The sequence below is a fragment of the Heptranchias perlo genome, chromosome 40, assembly GCF_035084215.1.
Source record: "Heptranchias perlo isolate sHepPer1 chromosome 40, sHepPer1.hap1, whole genome shotgun sequence".
Classification (NCBI taxonomy): Eukaryota; Metazoa; Chordata; class Chondrichthyes; order Hexanchiformes; family Hexanchidae; genus Heptranchias; species Heptranchias perlo.
In genome coordinates, this window is record NC_090364.1 from 15,344,615 (window position 1) to 15,371,231 (window position 26,617).

Below are 26,617 nucleotides of genomic sequence, written 5' to 3' on the forward strand. Positions count from 1 at the left end.
CATTGGAGCAGGAGACATCGGACATCAAAGCAGGTTTCAAAGGCAGTTCGTGTTTCCACTTCTTTGCATGTTTTTTTATTTATTTTATTTAATTTCTTTTTCCCTGATCTGGCCCTGGTTTCACCAGGTGTGAATCAGAAACAGTGGGCAAGCCACCCAGGTAAATTCAAAATCTTTCTAGCTACTTAATCTGTCACAGGTAAAGTGCCTTAAGTACCTCAATGAGGTACATTTGGCTCTTTAACTGTCATCCCGCCGGTTTTAATTGCCAGCGGGACTTCCGTTTTCGGGTTGCCCGCGCGCACACAGGTGGGTCCCTGGGAAACTCGGAAATCGGCGGGCTGGAGCACCCACACTCGCCTCCTAAAATCACTCAGAGTGGTCCCCAAACCAGAGACCAACCCAGAATACGCCGAGGATTGGAATGGAGTTTTGGGCTTTTAGTTATTAAAAATAATTATCAAACCATCCTCGACACACGAGTGACCTTGTCACAGTGCACCCATTACCTGATTAAGATGAAGGTTCAGATGAAACCATAGAGAAGATACAGCACAGAAGGGGGCCATTCGGCCCATTGTGTGCATGCCGGCTCGAAGAACAACCAGGTGCCCATTCTAATCCCACCTTCCAGCACCCGGTCCGTAGCCCTGCAGCTTACAGCACTTTAGGTGCAGGTCCAGGTACTTTTAAAAAGAGTTGAGGGTCCCTGCCTCTACCACCAATTCGGGCAGTGAATTCCATACACCCACCACCCTCTGGGTAAAAAAGTTTTTCCTCATGTCCCCTCTAATCCTTCCACCAATCAGCTTAAATCTATGTCCTCTAGTTCTTGAACTCTCCGCTACTTTATCTGGGCCCCTCATAATTTTGTGCACCTCAATCAAGTCTCCCCTCAGCCTCCTCTGCTCCAAGGAAAACAACCCCAGCCTATCCAATCTCTCCTCGTAGCTGCAATTTTCAAGCCCTGGCAACATCCTTGTAAATCTTCTCCGCACTCTCTCCAGAGCAATTACGTCCTTCCTATAATGTGGTGACCAGAACTGCGCACAATACTCCAGCTGTGGCCTTACCAGCGTTTTATACAGTTCCATCATTACATCCCTGCTTTTGTATTCTATACCTCGGCTAATAACGGAGAGCATTCCGTATGCCTTCTTCACAACAATTCATCCCCAATACAGAACCGCCTTAAAATTAAAAGGGGAACTTGTATTTAGACGTCAGGAGGTCCCAAAATGATTCGCATTTAACGGATTACCTTGGCAGTGCGGTGACTGCTCTGTCAGTGAATGCTGCTCACTCCCTGGGAGCTGCAGCTTTCCGTATTGAGTGCTGGGTGCAGAATTTCTAGGCCCCAATGCTTGGGTTCACACATTAACGTGGAGAGACGAGAGAAACTGGGATTGTTCGCCTTACAGCAGAGGCGGTTAAGAGGAGGCATTCAAAATCACGAAGGGTTTTGATGAGAGTAAATAAGGAGAAACTGTTTCCAGTGGCAGGAGGGTCGGTAACCAGAGGACACAGATTTAAAATAATTGGCAAAAAAGCCAGAGGCGAGAACGAGGAGAAATTTTTTTTACGCAGCGAGTTGTTATGATCTGGAATGCGCTACCCGAAAGGGCGGTGGGAGCAGATTCAATAAGGAATTGGATAAATACTTAGAAAGGGGAGAAGGTTTGCAGGACTACGGGGAAAGAGCAGGGCAGTGGGACTAATTCGATAGCTCTTTCAACGAGCAGGCACGACAGGCTGAATGGCCTCCTTCTGTGCTGGGAGTGGCGGAGGCAGTGGGAGGGGAGGCGGCAGAGAGAGTCAAATAGAGGTCAAGGTTCGAAGGCCTAAACGCACTGGGAGTGGCGGGAGAGGAGGCGGCGGGAGTGGACCCAGAGGAGCAGCGGAGGTGGGGGGCCGGCGGGAGTCGTCGGGGGGCCAGAGGGGGGTGGCGGGGGCCGGCGGGAGTCGTCGGGGGCCAGAGGGGGGTGGCGGGGGCCGGCGGGAGTCGTCGGGGGGGCCAGAGGGGGGTGGCGGGGGGCTGGTGGGAGTCATCGAGGGGCCGACCAGTGTATCTTGCGGAGACAGTCGGTAGGAATCCAGGAAAAAAAACGGGGAGTGACGTCACAGCAGGTAGGTGATTGGCTGGTGAGTGTTACAGCTTCTTTATTCCCTCTAAGTTAGGGATTTGGGTAAAATTAAATTAAAAGCTGGGAGCGTAAAACTGTTGTTAGTTTATTAAATTTAATAACTTAAATTAGTTTATTAACTAGACTAATAAAACTAAATGAACAGAGGAAGGAGCTGATTGGCTGGTGGGCGTTTCTTTATCTGTTGCGAGTTTTTTTTTAAAGTTTAATTTATTTTTGTTAAGTTTAGTAAACAATCTAATAAATCGAGGCATGGCAGGGCAGCTCACACCCGTCAGATGCAATGTGGGAACTCCGGGACGCTTCCCGTGTCCTGGACAACCACAGGTGCAGGAAGTGTCGTCAGCTGGAGGAGCTCGAGCTCAGGGTTTCAGAGCTTGAGCAGCAGCTGGCGTCACTGCAGTGCATCCGCGAGGCTGAGAGTTTTGTGGAAAGCACGTTTCAGGAGGTGGTCACCCAGCAGCCGAAGAGAGTGCAGGCAGAGCGAGACTGGGTGACCACCAGACAGACAAGGAGGACCAGGCAGGTAGTGCAGGAGTCCCCTGATGCATCCCTCTCTCTAACCAATATTCAGTTAATAAAGGTGAGGGAGAGGGTTCCTCTGTGGAGTGCGGCCAGAGCCAAGTCCACCACACCATGGGTGGCTCAGCCGTACAGGTCGGGGGGGAGGGGGGGGGGGGTCGCGAGGAAGAGAAAGGTCAGGAGATCAATAGTGATGGGGGATTCAATAGTTAGGGGAGCAGACAGGCGTTTCTGCGCCTGTAAACGTGATTCCAGGATGGTATGTTGCCTCCCTGGTGCCAGGGTCAAGGATATCACTGAGCGGCTGCAGAACATTCTGTGGGGGGGCGGGTGAACAACCAGAGGTTATGGTCCGTGTTGGTACCAATGACATAGGTAGAAAGAGGGATGAGGTCCTGCAGGCAGATTTTAAGGAGTTAGGAAAGAGATTAAGAAGCTGGACCTCAAAGGTAGAAATCTCCGGATTACTCCCAGTGCCACGCTAGTGAGCACAGAAATAGGAGGATAGTGCAGATGAATGTGTGGCTGGAGAGATGGTGCAGGAGGGAGGGCTTTAGATTCCTGGGGCATTGGGACCAGTTCTGGGAAAGGTGGGACCTGTACAGGCCAGCGGGTTGCACCTCAACGGAGCTGGGACCAATGTCCTCGCGGGGAGGTTCGCTTGTGCTGGGGGAGGGGGGGTTTAAAATAAATTTGGCAGAGGGATGGGCACCAGGATGTTGCATTGGAAAGGAGAAACAAGGGGCACAAAGGATCGGGGGAGAAAGATAGCACTCGGGCAAGTAATAGTACAGTATTAGGTGGGATCAGACCAAGAGAGAGTACGAGAAAGCCTAATACTCATTTGCAGTGCATATGTGTAAACGCACGAAGTGTGGTAAACAAGGTTGGTGAGCTGGAGGCGCAAACAGCCACATGGGAATATGATGTGTGGCGATAACAGAGACCTGGCTCAAAAAAGGGCAGGATTGGAGACTAAATATTCCTGGATACAAGTGTTCAGGAAAGATAGGGAAGGGAAGAAAGGAGGGGGGGTGGCTGTATTGGTTAAGGAGAATATTGAAGTGCTGGAGGGAGAGGATGTCCTGGAGGGGTCAAGGACAGAATCTATTTGGTTAGAGTTAAGAAACGTACCATTACACTACTGGGTGTATTCTATAGGCCACCAACTAGTGGGAAGGATATAGAGGAGCAAATTTGCAGGGAAATTACAGAGCGGTGCAAAAGCCATAGAGTAGTGATAACTGGGGACTTCAACTATCCTAATATAGACTGGGATAACAATAATAATATAAGGGGCAAAGAGGGGGAGGAATTTTTGAAATGTGTTCAGGATAACTTTCTTGACCAGTACGTTTCCGGCCCAACGAGGAAGGAGGCATTGCTGGACTTGGTTCTAGGGAATGAGGCGGGCCAAGTGGAGCAAGTGTCAGTGGGGGAGCATTTAGGGAACAGTGATCATGGTATCATAAGGTTTAGATTAGCTATGGAAAAAGACACGGACCATTCTAAAGAAAAATACTCAATTGGAGGAGGGCCAATTTCAATGAGATGAGAACTGATCTGGCCCGGGTAAATTGGAATCAAAGATTGGCAGACAAAACTGTATTTGAACAATGGCCGGCCTTTAAAGAGGAGATGGTTCGGGTACAGTCTAGGCATATTCCCACGAAGCAGAAAGGTAGGGCAACTAAAACCAGAGCTCCCTGGATGACAAAAGAGATAGTGAGTAAGATGAAATGGAAAAAAGGGGCGTATGACAGATGTCAGGTTGATAACACAAGTGAGAACCAGGCGGAATATAGAAAGTTCAGAGGGGAAGTGAAAAAGGAAATAAGAGGGGCAAAGAGAGAGTATGGGAATAGACTGGCGTCAAACATAAAAGGGAATCCAAAAGTCTTCTACAGGCATGTAAACAGTAAACGGGTTGTAAAAGGAGGAGGGGGGGGCAGATGAGGGACCAAATAGGAGATCTACTCATGGAGGCAGCGGGCATGGCCGAGGTACTAAATGAATACTTTGTGTCTGTCTTTACCAAGGAAGAAGATGCTGACAAAGTCACAGTAAAGGAAGATATAGTTGAGATACTGGATGGGCTAAAAATTGATAAAGAAGAGGTACTAGAAAGGCTAGCTGTACTTAAAGTAGATAAGTCACCCGGTCCGGATGGGATGCATCCTCGGTTGCTGAGGGAAGTAAGGGTGGAAATTGCGGAGGTACTGGCCATAATCTTCCAAACATCCGGAGATACTGGGGTGGTGCCAGAGGACTGGAAAATTGCAAATGTTCAAAAAAGGCTGTAAGGATAAACCCAGCAACTATAGGCCAGTCAGTTTAACCTCAGTGGTGGGGAAACTTTTAGAAACAATAATCCAGGACAGAATTAAGTCACTTGGATGAGTGTGGATTGATTAGGGAAAGCCAGCACGGATTTGTTAAAGACAAATTGTGTTTAACTAACTTGATAGAGTTTTTTGACGAGGTAACAGAGAGGGTAGATGAGGGCAATGCAGTTGATGTGGTGTATATGGACTTTCAAAAAGCGTTTGATAAAGTGCCACATGGTAGGCTTATCATCAAGATTGCGGCCTATGGAATAAAGGGGGCAGTAGCAATATGGATACAGCATTGGCTAAGTGACAGGAAACAGAGAGTAGGGGTGAATGGCTGTTTTTCGGACTGGAGGGAGGTGTACAGTGGTGTTCCCCAGGGGTCGGTGCTGGGACCACTGCTTTTCTTGATATATATTAATGACTTGGACTTGGGGGTACAGGGCACAATTTCAAAATTTGCAGATGACACAAAACTTGAAAGGGTAGTGAACAGTGAGGAGGATAGTGATAGACTTCAAGAGGATATAGACAGGCTGGTGGCATGGGCGGACACGTGGCAGATGAAATTTAACACAGAAAAATACGAAGTGATACATTTCAGTAGGAAGGACGAGGAGAGGCAATATATACCAGAGGGCACAATTCTAAAAGGAGTGCAGGAACAGAGAGATCTAGGGGTATATGTACACAAATCGTTGAACGTGGCAGGGCAGGTTGAGAAAGCAGTTAAAAAAGCATACGGGATCCTGGGCTTTATAAATCGAACATACGAACATACGAATTAAGAGCAGGAGTAGGCCATTCGGCCCCTCGAGCCTGCTCTGCCATTGGATAAGATCATGGCTGATCTGATTGTGACCTCAACCCTACTTTCCCATCTACCTACTATAACCTTTGACTCCCTCGTTAATCAGGGATCTATCTAACTCAGCCTTAAAAATATTCAGTGACCCCGCCTCCCCCGCTCTCTGGGGAAGGGAGTTCCACAGACTCACAACCCTCAGAGAAAAAAATTCTCCTCATCTCCGTCTTAAATGGGAGACCCCTTATTTTTAAACTTTGGCCCCTAGTTCTAGTCTCTCCCACAAAGGGAAACATCCTCTCAGCATCCACCTCTTCGAGTCCCCTCAGGATCTTGTATGTTTCAATAAGATCACCTCTCATTCTTCTAAACTCCAGTGTATACAGGCCCAACTTGTCCAACCTTTCCTCATAAGATAACCCCTCATCCCAGGAATCGGTCGAGTGAACCTTCTCTGAACCGCCTCCAAAGCGATTATGTCCTTTCTTAAATAAGGAGACCAAAACTGCACACAGTATTCTAGATATGATCTCACCAATGCCCTGTACAACTGCAGCAAAACATCTCTACTTTTATATTCCATTCCCCTTGCAATAAATGACAACATTCCATTTGCCTTCCTAATCACTTGCTGTACCTGCATACTAACTTTTTGTGATTTATTAACTAGGACACCCAGAGCCCTCTGTACCTCAGAGTTCTGCAATCTCTTTCTATTTAAATAATATACTGCTTTTCTATTCCTCCTGCCAAAGTGGACAAGTTCACATTTTCCCACTTTGTACTCCATCTGCCAAATTTTTGCCCACTCACTTAACCTATCTATATCCCTTTGCAGACTCGTTATGTCCTCTTCACAACTTACTTTCCTACCTACCTTTGTGTCATCAGCAAATTTAGCAACAATACATTCGGTCCCTTCATCCAAATCATCGATATAGATTGTAAATAGTTGAGGCCCAAGCACTGATCCCTGTGGTACTCCACTCGTTACATCTTGCCAACCTGAAATACCTACTCTCTGTTTCCTGTTAGCTAACCAATCCTATATCCATGCTAATATGTTACTCCCCACACCATGAGCTCTTATTTTGTATAGTGGCCTTTGATGTGGCACCTTGTCAAATGCCTTCTGGAAATCCAAGTACACCACATCCACAGGATCCCCTTTATCCACGTTGCTTGTTAATTCCTCAAAGAACTCTAATAAATTAATCAAATACGATTTCCCTTTCACAAAGCCGTGTTGACTCTACCTAGTATAGAGTACAAAAGCAAGGACGTCATGATGAACCTTTATAAAATACTGGTTTGGCCACAACTGGAGTATTGTGTCCAGTTCTGGGCACCGAATTTAGGAAAGATGTTAAGGCCCTAGAGAGGGTGGAGAAGAGATTTACTAGAATGATTCCAGGGATGAGGGACTTTAGTTACGTGGATTGACTGGAGAAGCTGGGATTTTTCTCCTTAGAACAGAGACGGTTGCGAGGAGATTTGATAGAGGTTTTCAAAATCATGAAGGATCTAGACAGAGTAGATGGAGAGAAACTGTTCCCATTGGCAGAAGGGTCAAGAACCAGAGGACATAGATTTAAGGTGATTGGCAAAAGAACCAAAGGTGATATGTGGAAAAACTTTTTTACACAGCGAGTGGTTAGGATCTGGAACGCACTGCCCGAGGGGGTGGTGGAGGCAGATTCAATCATGGCCTTCAAAAGGGAACTGGATAAGTACTTGAAAGGAAAAAATTTGCAGGGCTACGGGGAAAGGGCGGGGGAGTGGGACTAGCTGGATTGCTCTTGCATAGAGTCGGCCTGGACTTGATGGGCTGAATGGCCTCCTTCCATGCTGTAACCTTTCTATGATTCTATGTGTATAAAGCACTGCGAGTGCTTTGTGCTAAATCCTTGAGATAAGGTGATAGCATCACTGCTCCATTTCCGGGTGTCCATTATTCTATATTTATTTTGTGGGCTTGAGCGGAAATGTCACGGGCCGCAGACTTTAAACAGCTGCAGTGTTTCGCACTTCTGTAATAAGGTTTAGTGTCTGGCGGCAGCAGACACTATTTTAAAACTCTTCTGAAGTATCATTTCACCTTCCACCCAGTCCCGAGCTCTCGAGTTGTGGGAGAAATGGACTGTGGCTCCCCGCCCGCATTTATATCCTCTTCATTTTACAGCGCTGGTTCTGGAGGCCCTGGGGCCTACCTCGCCAGTTGGGGACAGGCCTCTGGAAGTGAAGTGCCGCCCAGAGGCGGGACACCATGCTGCAAATCGCGCAGACCTCTCAATCCCCCGATACAACCCAACGGTGGGTATCTTTTTTCACATTGCAGATCTGTCCCTGACGGTGGGGGAAGCTGCATGGCCACGAGTTTAGGGCAGTTTCATATTCTTGGAGTGCAAGTCAGGGCCAGTCATGAAAGGAAAAGAATGAAAGAGAGAAAGAAAAAGGAAAGAAAGAAAGAGAGAGGGAAAGAAAAAGAGAAAAGGAGAGAGAGGGAAAGAAAAAGGAAAGAAAGAGAGAGAAGGAAAGAAAGAGGGAAAGAAAAAGGAAAGAAAGAGGGAAAGAAAAAAGGAAAGAAAGAGGGAAAGAAAAAGGAAAGAAAGAGAAAAAGAAAAAGGAAAGAAAGAGGGAAAGAAAAAGGAAAGAAAGAGAGAAAAGGAAAGAGAGAGGGAAAGAAAAAGGAAAGAAAGAGAGAAAAGGAAAGAGAGAGGGAAAGAAAAAGGAAAGAAAGAGAGAAAAGGAGAGAGAGGGAAAGAAAAAGGAAAGAAAGAGGGAAAGAAAAAGGAAAGAAAGAGAGAAAAGGAAAGAGAGAAAGAAAAAGGAAAGAAAGAGAGAAAAGGAAAGAAAGAGAGAAAAGGAAAGAAAGAAAGGGAAAAAAGGAAAGAAAGAAAAGGAAAGAAAGAGGGAAAGAAAAAGGAAAGAAAGAGGGAAAGAAAAAGGAAAGAAAGAGAGAAAAGGAAAGAAAGAGAGAAAAGGAGAGAGAGAGGGAAAGAAAAAGGAGAGAGAGAAAAGGAAAGAAAGAGAGAAAAGGAAAGAAAGAAAGGGAAAAAAGGAGAGAAAGAAAGAAAAGGAAAGAAAAAAGGAAAGTAAGAAAGGATAAATAAATAAATAAATTCGATACAGATCAGTCTGAGTCAAGATGCAGGAGCAAGATGCTCAGACCACTTATGGGAGCAACTGTTGCCACTGAACCCGAGCAGGTGTCCATAACACACCAGGATTCCTAACAGTGGGCGATGGGCTCAGAGGCATGTTGTTATCCCATCTTTTATTTTATGTATCCCCTCCCTCCATGTCCCTGATGAACTACCACTCTGCCACCACATCTGGCCCTCCCTGTGAGATCGTTGCCTAGTGGCCGAGACCCCTTCCCACTCCCGTTACCTGGTTTTGTCTCAGCAGCTCCTCGTTCTCCCGCTGGCTCCGTGAGAGATCCTTTTCCCGCGACTGCGTCTCCTTCATCTGGTAGCTGATCTCCAAGCATTTCCGGGAATATTGTTCCGACAGCACCTGCAGCTCCCGCTGGAGTGACTCCAGCTCCTCCCTGCGGGGGCAGCAGTGAGCAATTCCAAATAAGTAAACAAATCCAGCCAGTCGACTGACATTCACACAATGAAACACTCAAACTCCCAAAGGACAATCACTCCTCTCTACCAGGCACTTTTTAGAGGCTGCATATAGTGACACCACTATTCCTGGCCAGAATGGAGATAATAGGGAAACTCACCAGTCAATCACGCCCGGAGCCCACACTGATGAAAGTGACTGGGACTGATTTTACGCACATAATTTGTATTTTGTAACTATCCTCCACTCATTGCATTTTGCTGGAGAAATAATCCTGCTTTTATCAGGAGAAGTTGCTGTAGTTTCGGTCATGGGTTCCGTTTGCTGTAGTTCGTAGAGACTGTTATTAAATAGATTCTGTAGACTGTTTGCTATAGTGCGGTGTTTAAACAGACTCTGTTTGCTGAGTAAATAGACTGGTTTGTTAAAATTGGATAGCCAGGTAGTGAAGGACAGAATACTAGAGCCTGGTCTTTAGTTGCTTCCAAGCCTTTATTTACAGAGATTCCCCTTACACACACACCACACCCCAGATAAGCTCTCCTACAAAAAAAAACAAGAGAGTCCCCACTCGATACCCACCACCTGAATACAATTAACACTAATTGCTATAAATCATACAATTAACATGGTTGCTGTGAGTCCTGCTGTAAGTCCCGCCCTGCCTCCAACTCATTGCCTGACACAGTGGTATCAGTGGACACTCTGCTTTTCTTTTTAAACCAGAGAAACATAGAAAATAGGAGCAGGAGTAGGCCATTCGGCCCTTCGAGCCTGCTCCGCCATTCAATATGATCATGGCTGATCCTCTATCTCAAAACCATATTCCCGCTCTCTCCCCATACCCCTTGATGCCTTTTGTGTCTAGAAATCTATCGAGCTCCTTCTTAAATATATTCAGTGACTTGGCCTCCACAGCCTTCTGTGGTAGAGAATTCCACAGGTTCACCACCCTCTGAGTGAAGAAATTTCTCCTCATCTCAGTCCTAAATGTCCTACATTAGTTAAACAGATTAAACTCCAGCTTCAGAAACACAGCTCCCTCCCTGCGCTTTATGAGGGGGGACCCTCAAATACTAGCTCTGTTTGTTTCCCAATTTGTGCTGGATTCCCGAGGGACACCTGGCATAAACTTCCCAAGGGAATAATCCATACTCACTGGTGCTGCTTGTGAAGTCGTTCCAAGTCGCTGTTGTTTGCAATGTGTTGAGCACTCCGCAGTCTCTCCATCTCTCTCTCCAACTCCTCACGATGTGCCTTCTTCACAGCTTCAATGGCTGCCACACAAAAACACAGGCCGTTAACAATTTGGGCTTCTGGCAGCTTTCCGGCTGAAATTAATTTTTTCACCTTTCTTTTCTTTTCGAAAATGTTGACCACGGTTTCCCAACAGAAACCTTGTGACCCAAAACCCCCCTGGGATCAGTTTACAGCTGTTGGATAAATGAGATCCCGGTCCCGTTCTCCCATCACCCCCTGCGCTCGCTGACCTACATTGGCTCCCGGCCCGGCAACACCTCGATTTTAAAATTCTCATCCTTGTTTTCAAATCCCTCCGTGGCCCTCGCCCCTCCCTATCTCTGTAACCTCCTCCAGCCCTACCAACCCTCCGAGATCTCGGCGCTCCTCCAATTCTGGCCTCTTGCGCATCCCCCGATTTTCATCGCTCCACCATTGGCGGCCGTGCCTTCAGCTGCCTAGACTCAAAGCTCTGGAATTCCCTCCCTATACCTCTCCGCCTCTCCCTCTCTCTCTTCCTTTAGGATGCTCCTTAAAACCTACTTCTTTGACCAAGCTCTTGGTCACCTGTCCTAATATCTCTTTGTGGTTCGGTGTCAAATTCTGTTTGATAATCGCTCCTGTGAAGTGCCTTGGGACATTTAACTACGTTAAAGGTGCTATATAAATGCAAGTTGTTGTTGTTGTTGTTGTTGTGGGCGGCAGGATGTTTCATACAGGTGAATGACCTGACTTCAAAATAGTGAGACTGGGACCACAAATTGCGTCTTTCAATTAAACCTATGAGGAGGAGTCTCTATCTAATGGATGAGCCAAGAATTTACACATGCTTGTACAAACCAAAAGGATTCTATACGGAAGGATATAGAGGCAAGAATATAAGGAATAGGAGCAGGAGTAGGCCATACGGCCCCTCGAGGCTGCTTCGCCATTCAATGAGGTCATGGCTGATCTTCGACCTCAACTCCACTTTCCCGCCCGATCCCCATATCCCTTGATTCCTTTAGTGTCCAAAAATCTATCAATCTCAATCTTGAATATATTCACTGACTCAGCGTCCACAGCCCTCTGGGGTAGAGAATTCCAAAGAGTCGCAACCCTCTGAGTGAAGAAATTTTTCCTCATCTCAGTCTTAAATGGCCGACCCCTTATCCCGAGACGATGACCTCAAAGAACTCTAATAGATTTGTCAAACACAATTTCCCTTTCATAAAACCGTGTTGACTCTGCCTAATCATATTATGATTTTCTAAGTGCCCTGTTACTACGTCCTTAATAATAGATTCCAGCATTTTCCCAACTACTGATGTCAGGCTAACTGGCCTATAGTTCCCTGTTTTCTCTCTCCCTCCTTTCTTGAATAGCGAGGTGACATTTGCTACCTTCCAATCCACGGGGACCGTTCTAGTATCTAGGGAATTCTGGAAGATCAAAACCAATGTATCCACTATCTCTGCAGCCACCTCTTTTAGAACCCTAGGATGTAAGCCATCAGGTCCAGGGGATTTGTCGGCTTTTAGTCCCATTAATTTCTCCAGTACTTATTCTTTATTAATATTAATTACTTTAAGTTCCTCACTCTCATTAGCCCCTTAGTTCCCCACTATTTCTGGTATGCTTTTTGTGTCTTCTACTGTGACGACAGATACAAAATATTTGTTTAATGTCTCTGCCATTTCCTTGTTCCCCATTATAATTTCTCCTGTCTCAGCCTCTAAGGGACCCACATTTACTTTCGCTACTCTCTTCCTTTTTACGTACTTGTAGATTCTGAGGTGGATTGAAAATTGGATTAACCAAAGAGCACAAATAAAAACAGAAAATGCTGGAAATACTCAGCAAGTCAGGCAGCATCTGTGGAGAAAGAAGCAGAGTTAACATTTCAGGTCAAAGACAACATTAACTCTGCAGTTCTGACGAAAGGTCTTCGACCTGAAACGTTAACTCTGTTTCTTTCTCCACAGACGCTGCCTCACTTGCTGAGCTTTTCCAGCAATTTCTGTTTTTATTTCAGATTTCCAGCATCCGCAGTATTTTGCTTTGCATTTAGAGAGCAAATGGTAGTTGTGAATGGAGCTGTGCTGACATGGTCAGGGGTCATGGGATCAGTGCTGTGTCCACTGTTGTTAACTGTGTAAACCAATTACTTACATAAAATTACATAGAATTTACAACACAGAAAGAGGCCATTCGGCCCAACAGGTCTGTGCCGGTGTTTATGGTCCACACGAGCCTCCTCCCACCTTACTTCATCTCACCCTATCAGCATACCCTTCTATTCCTTTCTCCCTCATGTGTTTATCTAGCTTCCTCTTAAATGCATCTATGTTATTCGCCTCAACTACTCCTTGTGGTAGCGAGTTCCACATTCTCACCACTCTCTGGGTAAAGAAGTTTCTCCTGAATTCCCTATTGGATTTATTAGTGATTATCTATATATACACATGCACAATACTCCCCACAAGTGGGAGCATCTTCTCTACGTCTACCCTATCGAACCCCTTCAGAATTTTGAAGACCTCCATCAGGTCACTCCTCGGCCTTTTTTCTAGAGAAAAGAGCCTCCAGTGGGGGCCCTCCCGGATCAACCTCTGCTGGCTCTTGGTCAACCTTCCACTCCTTGATGGCCCTCTGATTCCACACGACAACCTCCATGAGGCCTCCACTGATACTCAGCCCCTCAAACGCCTCCCACTCCATAACTGACTCCAAACCTGTACATTGGTTCATAGATACTACAAGCAGAGTCCACACAGTCTACAAGTCAACTTCATCCCACCACAGGGCCTCAAGACTTTTAAACTTTGGACTCTTTCATTTTGTCCCCTCCCTGTCCTCTGTTTACGGCTGAGAATTGTCATATCCCCTAATCTCTGCCATATCCATATAACTCCAATTCCCTCACTGCTGCCTCTCGTTCATCCCTTTCCCTGTGCTTTGCCCCATACCCCAATTCCCTCTCTCTCTCCTTCCCCTCCTGAAGGGCTAACTCATACAATTCCCCATCGGCCCTCCAGTTCCTCTCCCAAGTAGTTGTTCTGAATGTGTGAGCCTGGAGGGGGAGTGTCAGCGGGCTATTTGACAGCTGGGCCCAATCTGGCCCTGAGCCGACACCCACAGACTTTCCAGCAGGGTGTGACTGGAGTAGGCCGCCCTAGGCCAGGGGTGCTGGGCCCAACTGTAGTGTCTTGGCCTAGGCACGCAATCCCAGCACCGATTAGGAATTGAACCTGATGACTGCACAGTGTTCAGTTCCATTCGCAACCCCTCAGATAATGAAGCAGTCCGAGCCCGCATGCAGCAAGACCTGGACAACATCCAGGCTTGGGCTGATAAGTGGCAAGTAACATTTGCGCCAGACAAGTGCCAGGCAATGACCATCTCCAACAAGAGAGAGTCCAACCACCTCCCCTTGACATTCAACGGCATTACCATCGCCGAATCCCCCACCATCAACATCCTGGGGGTCACCATTGACCAGAAACTTAACTGGACCAGCCATATAAATACTGTGGCTACGAGAGCAGGTCAGAGGCTGGGTATTCTGCGGCGAGTGACTCACCTCCTGACTCCCCAAAGCCTTTCCACCATCTACAAGGCACAAGTCAGGAGTGTGATGGAATACTCTCCACTTGCCTGGATGAGTGCAGCTCCAACAACACTCAAGAAGCTCGACACCATCCAAGATAAAGCAGCCCGCTTGATTGGCACCCCATCCACCACCCTAAACATTCACTCCCTTCACCACCGGCGCACTGTGGCTGCAGTGTGCACCATCCACAGGATGCACTGCAGCAACTCGCCAAGGCTTCTTCGACAGCACCTCCCAAACCCGCGACCTCTACCACCTAGAAGGACAAGGGCAGCAGGCGCATGGGAACAACACCACCTGCACGTTCCCCTCCAAGTCACACACCATCCCGACTTGGAAATATATCACCGTTCCTTCATTGTCGCTGGGTCAAAATCCTGGAACTCCCTTCCTAACAGCACTGTGGGAGAACCGTCACCACACGGACTGCAGCGGTTCAAGAAGGCGGCTCACCACCACCTTCTCGAGGGCAATTAGGGATGGGCAATAAATGCCGGCCTTGCCAGCGACGCCCACATCCCGTGAACGAATAAAAAAAAAACCTGGGCATCCCTGGTGTATATAGCTTAGCATCACACTGGGTTCATGCACCTACCTACTCAGTCAACAGAAGACCCCTTTTTCCTGTATTTTATACTTTGTTTGGGGAATCCTTGGAGTAGACACCAAGAATAGAGTTCCCATTACCCCTTTTAGGGACATCAATGCTCCAACAATGTCAAGAATGTGATCAACTGCCCATTCATGAAGTCAACTGCCCATTCATGAAGTCAACTGCCCATTCATGAAGTCAACTGCCCATTCACTGGTGCCTCTCATTCATCTCTTTCCCTTTGTGTCCCTGCTCTAGTGTTTTCTCTCTCTTTTCCCGTCGCCTATTCATGAGGTAAAATGCCCATTTATGAAGTCAGCTGTCAATTCATTCGGTCACATTTTCGTTCATGAGGTAACTGGAACAGACTCAAAGGGGAAATTTTACACAGGTGGGCTCCTCACAGACTACCTCTGACTTACAGCATAAAATGCAAGGTTAAAAGGCGACAAAGAATAATGTTTAAGATTTGGTGGCCATTGAGATGAATTTAGTTCTACTTGATGTACAATCTGGGTCAAATAGGTCCAATCGAACAATCAGGACGTTTCCCCTCGGAAAGGTCGCTGCATCAGAAAGCCCATGGAATCCTCAATTCATCTCAATGAAGTTCCCTGTGCACGGACAAGGGCTTCTCAGTCATCCCTCTTTCCTCTGTTTCCCTTCATCCCCAGTCATCAAACCCACCATGAGTGGGGACAACAGGCAGCGATGCCCACTCATCAGGCAGCTGTGGCTCAGTGGGCAGCACTCTCACCTCTGAGTCAAAAGGTTGTAGGTTCAAGTCCCACTCCAGAGACTTGAGCACATTAATCCCAGGCTGACACTCCAGTGCAGTACTGAGGGAGCGCGGCACCGTAGGAAGTGACGTCTTTCGGATGAGATGTTAAGCCTGAGGCCCCGTCGGCCCTCTCAGGTGGACGTAAACGATCCCATGGCACTGTTTCAAAAAAGGGCAGGGGAGTTCTCCCCAGTGTCCTGGCCGATATTTATCCCTCAACCACCATCACTAAAACAGATTATCTGGGTCATTATCACATTGCTGTTTGTGGGACCTTGCTGTGGGCAAATTGGCTGCTGCATTTCCTACATTACAACAGTGACTACACTTCAAAAAGTACTTCATTGGCTGTAAAGTGCTTTGAGACAGCCTGAGGTGGTGGAAGGCGCTAATATAAATGCAAGTTCTTTCTTTGAATTAGAATATCCCCATATGGAGAGCTCTACACAAAAGTGTCTCCTCGCAGCATAAAGTGCAAGATCAAAATCGCCTCCCTCCACCCCTAAACATGGCGAGTGTTGGGTCTGCAATACGCTGCTCATACCAGAGATGGTGGCGTCCGTTTCCTCAGACAGCAGTCGGTCTTTGTCGTGTTGGACCTTGTCCATCTCCCGTTTATGTTGTCGCTGAAGCTCCTCCATCGCCTTCCGATGGGAGTCCTCCATCTCCCTGAACCCACGCTCACAGGTTGCCTGAAAAGTTGAAAAGATCCGAGGGGGTCAGGGCCAACCATCTCATGGGGGAAGGGTTGAGGGTCCCTTGAGTATAGAAGATTAAGGGGTGATATAATTGAGGTGTTTAAGATGATTAAAGGATTTGATAGGGTAGATAGAGAGAAACTATTTCCTCAGGTCGGGGGATCCAGAACAAGGGGACATAACCTTAAAATTAGAGCTTGGCCGTTCAGGGGTGATGTCAGGAAGCACTTCTTCACACAAAGGGGAGTGGAAATCTGGAACTCTCTCCCTCAAAAAGCTGTTGGGGCTGGGGGTCAACTGAAAATTTCAAAACTGAGATTGATAGATTTTTGTTAGGCAAGGGTATTAAGGGTAACGGAACCAAGGTGGGTAGGTGGAGTTAAGATGCAGATCAGCCATAAGCTAATTGAATGGCAGAACAGGCTCGAGGGGCTGAATGGCCTATACCTGTTCCTGCGACTGATTTGCAATGGCCCTACTGGTGAAGACGCCAGGCGAGGAGAACATCAGGGTTGGTTGTGATGTTCTCCGTGGTTGACTAGCCTGCCGACACATCTGAAGACCGGTCGCTAGAGGCCAGCTTATGCCCAGTGCAAGACAGCACGGTGAGGGGAGATGGGGAGAAGGGCACCGACAACTGCAGCCAGCAGGCTCAGAGTCCGAGCGCCCAATGCAAGACCCTGCCAGTCCTTGTCTGGACCGCCCTGTTATGGTGGGAATCCAGCAGAACGGCCGTCTCTTGTGTCGAGCGAGCTCCATACCTGGGAGATGAAGCCTTTCGGAATCTGCGTTCTTAGCTCCTCGGATGACTTTAGGTGGCCATGGAGCCGGCTACTCTGCTCCCGGAAAGATTCCAGCTCTCTCCTGGCTTGATCCAGCTGTAAATTTAGGGAGGAGATCTGAAATTGGAGGAAGAGAAAACTTTTTAAATCCTTGAAAATGGCTTGTAAACTTTCCCAGTCATCCATGTTTCCATCAGTTATCCAGGATTGCCAGCTGGGTGGCGGAGGGCTGTGGGGACTGTGCTGGGAATCAGTTGAAAATTTCAAAACAGATCCATAGATTTGTGTTAAGCAAGGGGGGCATTCAGGGATATGGAACCAAGGCGGGTACATGGAGCTGAGGCACAGATCAGCCATGATCTGATCAAATGGCGGAACAGGCTCGAGGGGCTGAATGGCCGCCACCTGTTCCTAATGCTGCAGCGAAAAGGTGAAGTGCCACTGACGGCAAACATGACGGAGCATCACAGACGCATAACCTGTCTCGGCAGATCACAGACCCGCTGACTCAGGAGAACCGCCTCCGATCTGGGAACGTATTTGGGGGAGAGGGGTGATGGAAAGCTCGGAGAGCTTCAAACTCCTGAAACTACAACAGCAACATCTGAGGGCCTGAAGTTAGAATTACAGAAGGATACAGCACAGAAGGAGGCCATTCGGCCCATCGTGCCTGTGCCGGCTCTTTGAAAGAGCTTTCAAATTAGTCCCGTTCCCCTGCTCTTTCCCCATATCCCTGCAAATTTTTCCCCTTGAAGTATTTAGTTGGGTCATATCTGCAAGAGATTTTCAATGCAGGTGTGGTCAATGCACCAATACACGACAAGAAAACCAAAATGTGCTTTAATGTTGTGCCAATATATTTCTTGCTTGATGCTCTAAGTTTATCACTTTAAATTGCTCCCACTTGTGACTGGCCTGGAGTACTTCACCAACAGTGATCCCTGTAGGTGTCAGCCGTGGGTCAGTGGGTCGCACTCGTGCCTCTGAGTCAGACAAGCAGGGTTCAAATCCCACTCCAGGGCCAAAATCTAGGCTGGTGCTCCCAGTGGAGTGCTGCACTGCCGGAGGTGCCGTCTTCTTGCATAAGACGTTAAACTGAGGCCCTGCCTGCCCTCTCAGGTGGATGTAAAAGATCCCACAGCACTATTTCGAAGAAGAGCAGGGGAGTTCTCCCCGGTGTCCTGCCCAATATTTATCCCTCAACCAACATCACTAAAATAGATTATCTGGTCATTATCACATTGCTGTTTGTGGGATCTTGCTGTGCACAAATTGGCTGCCACGTTTCCTACATTACAACAGTGACTACACTTCAAAAAGTACTTCATTGGCTGTAAAGCGCTTTGGGACATCCTGAGGTCGTGAAAGATGCTATAAAAATGCAAGTTCTTTCTTTCAGCTCCGACTGCTTTCTCCACAAACAGTCCAAAGCTGCAGTTGTGTTTTTCACACTTCAAATATTGCAAAAATTTACCCGCCCACCACTGATGCTCAGTGCCAGCATCGTCGTTTCAGCTGAGCAGTCACACGGAGAGGCGACGCAGAGGTTGGGAGAAGAGACTGTGTAACCGCTGTGGGCTCGCACATTGTTCTTTCACCTCTGGGTGAGAGTAAGGTGTCCTCTGCCTGTGCTGGCTGGAAGGTCCCTACGTGAGATGTGTTTGTCAGCCGTGGGTAGCACTCTCGCCTCTGAGTCAGAAGGTCGCACTTCAGAGACTTGAGCACAAAATCCAGGCTGACACTCGCAGTGCAGTGCTGAGGGAGTGCTGCACTATTGGAGGTGCCGTCTTTCGGATGAGATGTTAAACCGAGGCCCCATCTGCCCTCTCAGGTGGACGTAAAAGATTTTTTGAAGACGAGCAGGGGAGTTCTCCCCGGTGTCCTGGACAATATTTATCCCTCAACCAACGCCTAAAAGCAGATTGTCTGCTCATTATCACATTGCTATTTGTGGGATCTTGCTGTGCACAAATTGGACCCCTGAAATGGAAAGTGTTCTGCTCTCCAGCACGAACTCTAACAAACGCATGCTCAAAATTCACAAAAAAAATGTTACATCAAAAACAAGTAAATCAAAGCGATAGCCACCACCAAAAACAACAACTTGCATTTATATAGTGCCTTTAACGCAGTAAAACGTCCCAAGGCGCTTTACAGGAGCGATTATCAAACAAAATTTAACACCGAGCCACATACGGAGATATTAGGACAGGTGACCAAAAGCTTGGTCAAAGAGGTAGGTCTTAAGGTGTGTCTTAAAAGGAGGAGAGGGAGGTAGAGTGGTTTAGGGAGGGAATTCCAGAGCTTAGAGGGGGCCATCTTCTCACAGCCTGACCAGGGGTGGCACCAGTCACCTGCTGTGAGGTGAGGCCACGAGGGGTAAAAGGGGAGAAAATGCCTGACCAAAAACGACATCGCGATTTGAACAGCATGCTGGGAACTTCGGTCAACCTAATTTCTCAGCGACTGCAGTTCATGGTGAGAATGTGGAACGGGCTACCGTATGGAGTGTTCGAGGCGAATAGCAGAGATGCATTTTAGGAGAGACTCGATAGGTACATGAGGGAGAAAGGAACAGAAGGCTACGCTGATAGGGTGAGACGAAGTAGGGTGGGAGGAGGCTCGTGTGGAGCATAAACACCCGGATAGACCAGTTGGGCCGAATGGCCTGTTTCTGTGCTGTTAATTCTATGTTGGCGTCACCCCATAATTCCAGACATCACAGGCCTACCTCCTTCTTCAGTCTCTCCGTGGTCCCCGATATCCCGCTGTCGTTGACGCCAGTGCTGGAGGCCCGCAAGCACGCGATAGGGACCTGCTTATGATCCCGCAGCGGGATGCGCTCCAGCTCCAGCCACTTCACCTCGATGTCTTTGCCGAGGGGCTCCGGCATTTGGGGGGGCAGCGCGCTCCGCTCCGCGCCTTTCCTCGGGCCGTCGTTCAGGTTCGCGGACTCAAACCACCTGCTGCGCTCGGCTATCCGCTGAGCCTGGTCGCGCTGCAGCTCGTCAACTTTGGCGGAATCCTGGGCCCGCGAGAGGGCGGAATCCTGGCCGCGCAGCAGCTGGACGGGCTCCAGCTCCACGTAGTCGAATGACGTCAGACGCTGCTCGTGGCCGTCTGCCCTGCGGCTGCTGCGCTGGACGTCTGGCCGGGTCCTGTCTGCAGCCGCCGCCTCTTGTTTCGCTGCGTTCCTTCTTGCAATCGTGTCACGGAAAGTGTTTTCTTTATTGCTGTCTGTTAAACTAGAATTTTTTTTTAAAATGGATTATTGGAACTAGTTGCCACTAAATAATCTGAATGCAACGTCAACAACAACCTGCATTTATATAGCGCCTTTAATGTAGTAAAACGTCCCCAAGGCACTTCACAGGAGCGTAAATCAGACAAAATTTGACACCGAGCCACATAAGGTGATATTAGGACAGCTGACCAAAAAACTTGGTCAAAGAGGTGGGTTTTAAGGAGCGTCTTAAAAGAGGAGAGAGAGGTAGAGAGGTGGAGAGGTTTAATGAGGGAATTCCAGAGCTTAGGGCCCAGGCAGCTGAAGGCACGGCCGCCAATGGTGGAGCGATTAAAATCGGGGATGAGCGAGAGGCCAGAATTGGAGGAACGCAGAGATCTCGGAGGGTTGCAGGGCTGGGGGAGGCTAGAGAGATAGGGAGGTTAGAGAGATAGGGAGGGGCGAGGCCATGGAGGGATTGGAACACAAGGATAAGAATGTTAAATTAGAGATGTCCCCAACACCGCATGAGAACATCAACATTTTTAAGAAAAGCCCATTAGGGATGACTCTCACATCCATCCTCCTGGAAATAGTTTTAATTCCAGTTCTGCTCAATTGTTCCAGGTTTCACCAATACTCTTACTGGCCAGGATCCTGAGATATCTCCCCACCCCCCACCTCGTCCTCTCCTGAAAATGCTAACTCATTCTAGGATATGGTTCCATCAGCCAGATACACACCAGGCATTAGAATGTTAACAGGTTAGTGATGGTCCCCACGACAAGCCCAACCCCGTCAGAAACCCTCATCATATTTACCTGGATGTGCACCTGAAGTGCTGTGACCTACAAGGCTACGGACCAAGTGTTGGAAAGTGGGATTAGACTGGGTGGCTCATTTACGGCCGGCACGGACACAATGGGCTGAATGGCCGTAAATTTTCAATGATTCAATGATCAATGTCCCCTCGCAACTTTCTGTTCCCATCTACACTATTTACTGTGCCACCTAACTTGGTGTCATCAGCAAGCTTGGATAAATGGCTCTCTATTCCTTCACCTAAATCATTTATAAATATAGTGAAAAGCTGAGGGCCCAGTTCAGATCCCTGGGGGACACCACTAGTCACATCCTGCCAACTGGAGTACATACCCATTATTCCTACTCTCTGTCTCTTACATCCTAACCAATTCTCTACTCATGTCAATAGGTTACCTCCAATTCCACGCGCTCTCATTTTTGCTTATAGTCTATTATATGAAACCTTGTAGAATGCCTTCTGGAAGTCCATATAAATAACATCCTTAGACACTCCCTTATCTACCACATTGATGACCTCCTCAAAAAATTCAACTCGGTTCGTGAGATATGACTTACCCTTGACTCTCTGATCAGTTCATATTAGTCCAAATGCTCAGTCACTCGGCCCCTAATAACAGATTCTAGTAAACTCCCCACAACAGACTTAAGACAAATAGGCCTGTAATTTCCTAGTTCATCTCTCCCACCCTGGAGTGACATTGGCAATTTTCCAACGCAAGGGGACAATTCCTGAATCAAGACAGTTGATCCAGGTAGGAGCTGGGAGCGGCGGTCAGGGCCAGAGCCGGGAGTGGCAGTCAGGGCCCGAGCCGGGAGTGGCGGGGAGGGCCGGGGCCCAGAGTGGCGGTCAGGGCCCGGAGTGGCGGTCAGGGCCGGGGCCAGGAGCAGCGGTGAGGGGAAGTGGGGACGAGTCAGTATGAACTGGGGTACATGTGGGAGGAGAAAAATACCAACACAACTTGGGGTAAAAGAGGGTAAAATGTGCTCACATCACTGTGACAACCGTATAAAACATTTTAAATTAACTGAAGTCGGGTTAGTAAGTGAGAGTACAGGTGCACATCTGCAATATTCGCATCTCCTCAATAGGAACACGCTGTGTACACGAGCAGGTGAAGTTCTGATATCGCCAGAGCACTCACTGGGCACTGACACATTATCCAACTATATAAAAGGCCTGGCTTCGAGTCGCTGGCTTTTTTGAAGCTCTCGGGAAAGTTTTAGCTGGATTTCTAAGTGGGCATCGACTGGATGTTACAGCTCCGATTGTGCCACGCTAAGTGAAAGGTTTTGCCCAAACGACACTGGACTGGCATCGGAGGGGGCAAGAAATGGCATTCTCACCTCTCGGCGGTGGCCGGCTTCCGCGTACACACGCAGGGGCAAGAAGCATGCAGCGCCACAGCGGGCAAAGGAGGCGCGAGATCAGGTTCCGTGCCCACGTCAAAATCAAGCACCCACTCCCACTGTTGGCGAGTTGGTGAGATGATGCAGCAGCTTTCTGCCAAAGCCACTTTGCAATAAACAAGCCCATTGTTTGGTCGAGTGCCCAGTTCATACAAGGGCAAACATCAGGGTCAACATGGTTGGAGCTCAAAGATGAAAAAAAATTAGGGCTTGTTACATTAATAGGGACGTATTGGAGAGCGTCAAATTGGGGGGGAAGGAAATGGAAGAGGGAATCTTCAGTCAGGTTAGAGAGATAACGAGGAATAATAGAATTCCTGAAATATGGACAGGACTCCCTCCTTAAGCAGGTCTACAAGGGCAGAGACGCTGCTAGATCTGGTTATGAGTAAAGGAATGGATCAGGTGGATGAGCACTTTGGAAATAGTGGCTACAATACGATAAGGTTTAAGATCCAACTAGAAAGGGAAAAAAATCAGTGCAGAATCTAGAACACCAGATTGGATTAGGGCAGATTTTAGAAAAATCAGGATTGAGCTCGCTGAGGTGAGGTGGAAAGAGAGATTGGCACACACACAACTGTAGAGCATCAGGGGGATGTTTCTAAAAAAAGATTGCAAAGGTCCAGAATAAATATATTCTATTAAAAACTACTACTGAATAAATAAAGAGGTTAGAAACCATTTAAAATTGAAGAAGAGGGCGTACGAAGACTATAAGAATAATGAAAAAACTAAAGGAGAACATAGAATCTGACAGCACAAAAGGAGGCCATTCGGCCCATCATGCCTGTGCTGGTTCTTTGAAAGAGCAATCCAATTAATCCCACTCCCCCGCTCTTTCCCCAGAGCCCTGCAAATTTTTCCTTTTCCGGCATTTATCCAATTCCCTTTTGAAAGTTATTATTGAATCTGCTTCCACCGCCCTTTCAGGCAGCGCATTCCAGATCATCACAACTCGCTGCATAAAATTTGTTGTTTTCATAGAATCATGGAAAGGTTACAGCATGGAAGGAGGCCATTCGGCCCATCGAGTCCACGTTGGCTCTATGCAAGAGCAATCTAGCTAGTCCCACTCCCCTGCCTTTTCCCCATAGCCCTGCAAATTTTTTCCTTTCAAGTGCTTATCCAGTTCCCTTTTGAAGGCCATGATTGAATCTGCCTCCACCACCCCCTCGGGCAGTGCATTCCAGATCCTAACCACTCGCTGTGTAAAAAAGTTTTTCCTCATGTCACCTTTCGTTCTTTTGCCAATCACCTTAAATCTATGTCCTCTGGTTCTTAACCCTTCCGCCAATGGGAACAGTTTCTCTCTATCTAGACTCTTCATGATTTTGAATACCTCTATCAAATCTCCTCGCAACTGTCTCTGTTCCAAGGAGAACAAACCCAGCTTCTCCAGTCTATCCACGTAACTAAAGTCCCTCATCCCTGGAATCATTCTAGTAAATCTCTTCTGCAATCTCTCTAAGGCCTTCACATCCTTCCTAAAGTGCGGTGCCCAGAACTGGACACAATACTCCAGTTGTGGCCGAACCAGTGTTTTATAAAAGTTCATCAAGACTTCCATACTTTTGTACTCTACACCTCTATTTATAAAGCCCAGGATCCCGTATGCTTTTTTAACTGCTTTCTCAACCTGCCCTGCCACCTTCAGCGATTTGTGCACATATACCCCAGATCTCTCTGTTCCTGTACCCCTTTTAGAATTATGCCTTCTAGTTTATATTGCCTCTCCTTATTCTTCCTACCAAAATGTATCACTTAACATTTTTCTGTGTTAAATTTCATCTGCCTTGTGTCTGCCCATTCCACCAGCTTGAAGTCTATCTCTATCCTCCTCACTGTTTACTACACTTCCAAGTTTTGTGTCATCTACAAATTTTGAAATTGTGCCCTGTACACCCAAGTCCAAGCCATTAATAGGTTGGCAAGATGTAACGAGTGGAGTGCCTCAGGGATCAGTGCTGGGGCCTCAACTATTTACAATTTATATCAATGACTTGGATGAAGGAACCGAATGTATGGTTGATAATTTTGCTGATGACACAAAGGTAGGTAGGAAAGTAAGTTGTGAAGAGGACATAAGGAGTCTGCAAAGGGATATAGACAGGTTAAGTGAGTGGGCAAAAATTTGGCAGATGGAGTATAATGTGGGAAAATGTGAACTTGTCCACTTTGGCAGGAGGAATAGAAAAGCAGTATATTATTTAAATGGAGAGAGATTGCAGAACTCTGAGGTGCAGAAGGATCTGGGTGTCCTAGTACATGAATCATAAAAAGTTAGTATGCAGGTACAGCAAGTGATTAGGAAGGCAAATGGAATGTTGTCATTTATTGCAAGGGGAATGGAATATAAAATTAGAGATGTTTTGCTACAGTTGTTCAGGGCATTGGTGAGACCACATCTAGAATACTGTGTGCAGTTTTGGTCTCCTTATTTAAGAAAGGACAAAATTGCTTTGGAGGCAGTTCAGAGAAGGTTCACTCGACTGATTCATGGGATGAGGGGGTTATCTTATGAGGAAAGGTTGGACAAGTTGGGCCTGTATACACTGGAGTTTAGAAGAATGAGAGATGATCTTATTGAAACATATTAGATCCTGAGGGGACTCGAAGGGGTTGATGCTGAGAGGATGTTTCCCCTTGTGGGAGAGACTAGAACTAGGGGACACAGTTTAAAAATGAGAACTCTCTTCCCCAGAGAGCGGAGGGTCATTGAATATTTTTAAGGCTGAGTTAGATAGATTCCTGATTAACAAGGGAGTCAAAGGTTATAGTAGGTAGACGGGAAAGTAGAGCTGAGGTTGCAATCAGATCAGCCATGATCTTATCGAATTGCAGAGCAGGCTTGAGGGGCTGAATGGCCTACTCCTGCTCTTAATTTGTATGCTTGTGTGTAATATATATCAAGAAAAGCATGGGTCCCAGCACTGACCCATGCGGAACTTCGCTGTACACCTCCCTTCAGTCCGAAAAACAACCGTTCACCACTACTCTCTGTTTCCTGTCCCTTAACCAATTCTGTATCCATGTTGCTACTGCCCCTTTATTCCATGGGCCTCAATCTTGATGAAAAGCCTACCGTGCGGCACTTTATCAAACGCCTTTTGAAAGTCCATACACACCACATCAACCGCATTGCCCTCATCGACCCTCTCTGTTACCTCATGAAAAAACTCTATCAGGTTAGTTAAACACGATTTGCCTTTAACAAATCGTGCTGGCTGTCCCTAATCAATCCACACTCAACCAAGTGACTGTTAATTCTGTCCCGGATTATCGTTTCTAATTACCAATTACTTGCCAATTACTTTAAATCTGCGCCCTTTGGTTACCGACCCTCCTGTCATTGGGGACAGTTTCTCCTTATTTACTCTATCAAAACCCCTCTTAATTTTGAACATCTCTATTAAATCTCCCCTTAACCGTCTCTGCTTTAAGGAGAACAATCCCAGCTTCTCCAGTCTCTCCAGTAATGAATAAATAAGAAAAAGAGGTTAAGAGCGGGATAAAAGAAGCCAAGGTGGGGGGGGGAGTACGAGAAGAAAAATCCCCAAAATATAAAAAAGGAACAACAAAGTATTTTACAAGTATATCAGTCAAAAGAGAATTGCTAAGAGCGAGGTGGGACACTCGAGGGGAGAGGATTGTCCAATTGTAGATGATGATCAGAAGATGGCAGAGGTATTTACTAAGTACATTGGTGTTTATTAAAGAGAAGGATATCGGAGAGGAGGTGATCTTGAAATGGTCGAGTAAGACAAGCAATATTCTGCGTAAAAGGAAATTTTTAGATAAGTTAGCTAGGCTAAACAACAACAACCTGCATTTATATAGCGCCTTTAATGGAGTAAAATGTCCCAAGGCGCCTCACAGGAGCGATTATCAAACAAAATTTGACACCGAGCCACATAAGGAGATATTAGGACAGGTAGCCAAAGGGTCAAAGAGGTAGATTTTAAGGAGCGTCTTAAAGGAGGAGAGAGAGGTAGCGAGGCGGAGAGGTTTAGGGAGGGAATTCCGGAGTTTAGGGTCTCAGCTGCTCAAGGCACGGCCGCCAATGGTGGAGCGATGACAAGAAAGACAAAATGCCAGTGC

General features: G+C 47.1%; 1 protein-coding gene across 2 annotated transcripts in view; it reads right to left on the reverse strand.

The window, feature by feature from the left end:
• Positions 1-26,617, reverse strand: part of LOC137305738 (myosin phosphatase Rho-interacting protein-like) — a 242,455-nt gene that overhangs the window by 23,302 nt on the left and 192,536 nt on the right. Inside the window, exons 25-29 of one of the 2 annotated variants that reach the window (XM_067974676.1) lie at positions 19,793-20,306; positions 17,041-17,178; positions 16,126-16,273; positions 10,537-10,654; positions 9,195-9,354 (exon numbers count right to left, since the gene is read on the reverse strand). In XM_067974676.1, coding sequence (XP_067830777.1) covers positions 9,195-9,354; positions 10,537-10,654; positions 16,126-16,273; positions 17,041-17,178; positions 19,793-20,306 — 1,078 coding nt within the window. Of the gene's footprint in view, positions 1-9,194; positions 9,364-10,536; positions 10,655-16,125; positions 16,274-17,040; positions 17,179-19,792; positions 20,307-26,617 lie in introns of both variants that reach the window. The other variant, XM_067974675.1, reaches the window with a different exon arrangement.